This window comes from Monodelphis domestica, chromosome 8 (assembly GCF_027887165.1).
Source record: "Monodelphis domestica isolate mMonDom1 chromosome 8, mMonDom1.pri, whole genome shotgun sequence".
Lineage (NCBI taxonomy): Eukaryota > Metazoa > Chordata > Mammalia > Didelphimorphia > Didelphidae > Monodelphis > Monodelphis domestica.
In genome coordinates, this window is record NC_077234.1 from 89400788 (window position 1) to 89406787 (window position 6000).

Below are 6000 nucleotides of genomic sequence, written 5' to 3' on the forward strand. Positions count from 1 at the left end.
TTTTAAACAATAAATGCCATCATTTTTATAGTCTAAGGCTTTGGGGGTATATATTGGCATTAGGGCAAATGTATTTTAAACTTATATTACTTCAAAAATCAAAAAACATTAAAGAAAACCTTATCAATACTGGTGACATGCTTCAAATACAAAAAGGAGAGAAAAAATAAAACTGAAATACTATATTGCACATGTAAGGAAAAACAATAATAAAACTGTTTTAAAAATCTAAAATATATAGCTTACAATCATTGACACACTGTATCAGCTAAGGATACACTGTGAGTGCAAATGATTTTCACAAAGTAACAGTTTATTATAAAGAACAGTAGTGCAACAGGTAATGCACATTCAAAAAGTATTAAAATCCCCAAATTTATAATAGCCCATTTAATGACAATAGCAAACAAACCCACTATCATTAGGATTCACATGAGTCTGCTGTCTGACATTTAAAACTAATGTTTTTACATCACAAGTTACATTATATTTTTCAGGTGTAGCAATGTTTCAAACTTGACTGAGATATTTTTTTTTAATCTATTACTGCCATCATTACAAAAATGTGGTAGAGGAGTCTATAAAAAACCAAACTTCTATACTGTTGATGTTGGGTCTAAAAATGTCACCAAGAATCTAAATCATTCTGGTGGAAGGGTAGAATAAACAGAAGAGTTACAAATGAGAGATGGAGCTCTTGGGAAGCATCCAGGGGCACCTTACCTTCCCAGCTCCTTTAGTATGAGACTGTTATGTCCCATTAATTCACATTTTTACAAATGCAGAGGTGGGGATTATAATAGTGCTTCACTTCAGCTACTAAATGGACTCTTTACCTCTTGTTACAAATAACTCAGAGGCAGGCAAAATGATCAATCAGAGTTGTTGAAAGAAAAAAATCTAAAAATCATATCTGAAAAGCTCTTGAGATCTATTTGAGATATTTAGCTCATTAAATTTTTCAAAGATTGTTAACCAGGTTGATGGAGTCCATCTGTCATCTATGTGACAAAGCCAAAATGGGGTGGGGGGGGGAAGCTGTTTTTATGAGCTTATACAATGATATTTTTTGTTCAGTACATTTATAGGGGAAAGGTACCAGAATATAATAGTAGTGAAAACACAGTAGATTAAAATTATTCAGTGTAACAAAATAGTATTGATCAGATTACTATATGAACTTAAAACAACAAAATTAAATTGTAACAAAACAATAAGCAAAACACAATAAAATACAGAGACTTTCATAAAACAATGGAGTCTGAAAAGGCTTAAAATTTTTCACCTCCAGTCTCTTTAAAATTCCTTCTCTAGCCATTCAGATTCCTTTTGCCAGAGCTCTGGGACTTCCTATAGCAAGGGAAAATTCCTTGCTGAGCATAGTGTGAAGGAATCCCAAATTGGGAATCTTAGAGACTGGGCAGGCCCAAATGGCAAAAGGTTGTAAGGAGATGAATTTCTCCCCTGAATCTCAGGCAAGAAAATTGAAAGGATCAGTGCACCCATGAATGATAGAAAGAAAAAACAACCTAAAACAGAAAGCTGTTTGAAATAGGCAAGGTACTGCTGTTTTATAGAATGAGCAATGCTTGCAATTTTTACTTCCTGTTTGGAAGAGTAACTTCCTTCCCCTTATCCCCTGGGGTAAAAGGCTAAGGAGTAGTTTGTTTCCCCTGAAACGTGGAGGCTAATTGTTGCCTAGGGAAATACACTCTGGTTTTTACCAGTTGCCTGGATATTGGCTCTAAGTTTGTGAGTTCCAAAGATACAGTGGCAGCTACCAGCAGTCTGGGACTGGGACTGAGGCTGGAGCAGGAGGAGGAGCTATTGGCATCAAGAAGATCAGAATTGGCAGCAGTAGCAGGAATAAGAGGAGCAGAAGCAGACTGCTGGGATTTAGCAGCTGAAGGGAGAGAGTAATCAGGAGCAGCAATGCCAGAGGCAGCAGCAAGGAACTGAGGAGCATAGGCTCAAGCAGATGGGTGAGAGAAGCAGCTTATCTCTTCTCAATCAAGAGTCCCTTGGCTAAGAAACAGCCCAGCTTATAGGGAGGGAGACCAGGCAAAACAAAAAAAAAAAAAAAAACAGCAGGTACAGGAATAGCAGATCCAAAGAGAGTCTGGAGTTTTCTTGGAGTTTGCGAGGGGGAGTGGGGAAAAAAGCCCTGACAGGAGAAATGTGGCTTAAAAAAGTTATCTAGGCTATCTTAAGAAAAATTGAGAATTCTGTCTCCAACTTCTGGTTGCCATAAATGTAAAAATTAAATCTCAATAATAAAAATATTATTTTAAGGAATTTATTAATGATCATTAGAAATAAAGGAATAAAAGAGATACAAAATAAAAACCACGTACCCATGGCTAATCGGTCAGTTCAAAACCCCCATGCTTACTACCACCATACTTGCGACATCCTAGACAAAAAAGAGTGAGGAGGACCACCTACTGAATATTTATTCCCTGTCTACAATAAGTAAGTAATAACAGGAAGTCAGTGGGTTCCTGGGAAATGTAGTTCTTTTTTAAGATAACAGATTCTCAATTATACTATCACATTACTTAATTCTGTGTGTGTTTACATCTGCCTTGTAAAAAATTTTTTTAAATGATGATGGAGAGTTATAAAATAAAATATTTAGATGGAAAAACTGTTCCAATATAGGTTCAACATGGTTTAACTTGCCAATCAAGTTCAAACTGTTCAGATACTTTTGATAGAGTTCATCAAAAGTATCTTCAGTGATGAAGTGAAGCTCAAATGTGAACTTCCCTTCAGGGCCAGTTGCAAGGACTCTAAAGATACTCATTATAAAAATAAAATATTTATTGAAATATATAAGGATAAATAAAGGATTTATAATTCTAAGGGATTCTAAATCCACCCAAATAAACTCCCAGGTTCCACAAGGAACCACTTCTCCTGTGTTTTGCAGGCTACACTAATCCTCCCTGATCTGACTAACCCATATTTATACTATCTAAATAAAAACTACCACTATTATCCTTATAATTCTTAACTTCACCTTCAAATTATAAAATAACAAAGGCTAGCTGTTTGAGTCTCAATAAGAATCAAGTTAGGACTCTGATCCTTAACAGATTCAGAGTCCAAACCAAAGACCAGGTTTTTCTTTGGTCTTCTCAGATTTAAACAATCTACAAAAACCACAATAGATCGTCAATAATGTTTCCCAAGTTGGGAAAGGAAAACAGAGCTCCTTCAGATCTTTCCCTCAGACAGAGAGAGAGGCAAAAATGTTACCTCCTCCAGCCTTGAGAGAGAGTCTCTGAGAATGTGTCCCTGCCAACTGCCAGAGACCAACTCCCAATTGCCAGAGAGAGTCATTGAAATAGAAAAACGGTTATAACTGTCACATCTGAAATTAACACACTCTCTCAGCTCTGCTTCAAACTACAGTTCTTTTCTCAAGCCAGCCACTCTACTTTTTATCCCTAAACTAATAAAACAATACTTATTTTCTTATATCATCCTTATAGCCTCTGAAGAATTAAAAATTAGTATCAATAGAAAGCAATGGAGAGATGTGGTATGGGGTTAAAAAATACTACCAATGAAGACCAACAACAACAATAAAAAAAAGATCAGACAATTTTTTTCCTTAATTTTTATCCCCAGTGCTTGGCCCAAATATTGGCATGTACTGGGTGTATAATAATCACTTATTGACAGACATCATCAAAGAACTGTATGATAGGAAGAAGAAATGAGCTAGTCACATGGGAAGAACAATGGATGATAGGTAGAGAGCTGGAATATTGCATTGGTACCCCCTCAATGTCAGAAGGAGCCATATGTAAGGGTGGTGCTCCAAGGATCATCAGACATGTGTTTCCCACCACACCTCAGGGCCCTGGCACATTGGGTAGACCCCCTATAGGGAATCTATGAGAGGGCATGGACATGCATCAAATTGGGTAAAAGTTTTGGGGTGGCAGGAGGTCTTTTATCCTAATTGTTTGAAGAAGCTCCTGAATTGATGATATTGTCAACCCTTTAGAGAATATAAATACTTCTTTGTTTATGATTACTTCACTGATTCTAGGAGATTCATCTATATTGAGGATTCTTACCCTCATATCCATGAACTTGCATGGGTCTGTGTTTTAAAATTTTGATAACATTAGTTCAATATATTTAGCATTCTTTGTAATCCTATGTATTTTCTTTTACATGTTTCAAAGTATTGTTCTGAGAAGGGATTTAAAGCCCTGTCTAAACTGTCAAAGGGCTCCATGATTAAAAGAAAAAAAAGTTAAGAACCCCTGGTCTACCTGGGCAAATATCTGCTAACCACTGAAGCTACTTCTTCCTCAATATGCCATTTTCATAATCCAGATCAGTCATGATGCACCCTCAAACAAACTCCATATCTTTCACTTCCAAGGGGACCAGAAGATAGAACTTTCTCCAAAAGATTGATGTACTTGGAACTCATTTCCTCTCCAGGTAGAATGTGTATAATTTTCATAAAATCCAAGATTTAAAATTTTTTTTTCTGAGAGAAACTTCAGAAAAAGAAGTTCACTAACTCCCTGAATCAAGAAAGTGAATTCTTTTAAAGAAGGTACCTTTAAAAAGCCTGTGGAAACCATACACTGCCTCAGAAGATCCAGAATGTATTTTGGGATGTAATGCCTAGAACAGAAAGGGATTAAACACACTTATTTTCAATGTAAACTCTTATGCCAAAGGGGACTGCTTCCAATTGGCTTTTTTTTTATCAATGGGCCTACCAATCATTGATTTTGCTCTCTTTTTCTTTTATTTCCCTCTTATCTCCAACTTATTGTAACTTCCTCTTAGAAAATACAGTATTGTATGCACCTTTAGCTAGAAGATCTTTAGAGGTATAAGCCCGGTATTTGAAATAATTCATTGAGGAGACTAGCATGTAAATCTGGGAGATTTCAACATGCTCATCTTCCAATAGAATCACAAGGGGGGTTTGTGAAAGGGAAATTTTTTATCTTAACTTAATCAAGTACTTGGAGTACTCCACCCTTTTAACTTAATCAGTAAGGAACTTGTGAATCTTTTTGATAACAGTTCACAGGCTCAGAGGACAGGAGGTGGATCCCACAGACACTGACCCCTGGGCAGTGCTAGGCAAATCAAGAGATTTTGATTGGCTCCTGAGATGTGATAGACTAGTCCACAATGAAAGGTAGGAGGAACAAGAGAGACAGGAAGTGATGTGGAGAAAACTGCTTATAAAAGCCAGCCAAGAGCATTCTGGGTCACTTCTTCTGCTTCTGCTGCACTGGTGGCTCTTGCTGAAGGAGGACATCTTCGTTGGTGTCTCTGTGTTGGATTCTTTTGAGGACTTCTGGTTTGGAGGCAGAGACTCTCCCACTCCTCTGGCCAGAGATTGGAACTTTGTTAGGGAGTGAGCTAGATTTCTTTGGAGCAGACTTAAGAGTGGTAGTCTAGACAATTCCCCTATCTCTACCCTGCTGTAATAAAGCTACTAAAGCTGCCTCATGACTTAAAAGCTGATTTTATAAACAATGATCACAATAATTTTTTTTAATTCTTGTACTTGTCAAACCCATTTTAAATTATTACAAATGGAAATGCCTTTCATTGTAGTATAAGGTAAGAATATATAATAGAAGAAACATAGGTCTGTTGGAAAGGAATTGAGGTCAAACAGACCTGGGCTTGAATCTTGGATGCAATACCCACTGGTTGGAGAGTATAAACAATTGGCCTCATTTCTTTCACTCAACCCATTCTGGGCACCTGTAGCTTCCTGACCCTACCTTCATCTCTTTATGACTTGTTCTCCCTCATTAGAATGCAAGATCCTTGAGGGCAGGGACTGTCTTTCTGTTTGTATTTTTATTTCCAATGCTTACGTACAGTATCTGGCACATAGTAAGAACTTCATAGAAACTTGTTGACTGATTTTATCTATGTCTCAGTTGCCTAGTTTGAAAAATGAAGATAATAATATTTATACTATTTTACAGGACTGTT

At 36.7% G+C, this 6000-nt stretch overlaps 1 protein-coding gene across 1 annotated transcript in view; it reads right to left on the minus strand.

Annotated features, from left to right (window-relative positions):
• Positions 1–2358, minus strand: part of CD28 (CD28 molecule) — an 85620-nt gene extending 83262 nt beyond the window's left edge. The window contains exons 1-2 of the mRNA XM_056808491.1: positions 2355–2358; positions 1725–1903 (exon numbers count right to left, since the gene is read on the minus strand). Of these exons, the coding sequence (XP_056664469.1) occupies positions 1725–1903; positions 2355–2358 (183 nt within the window). The remainder of the gene's footprint in view (positions 1–1724; positions 1904–2354) is intronic.
• Positions 2359–6000: the final 3642 nt, after the last annotated feature.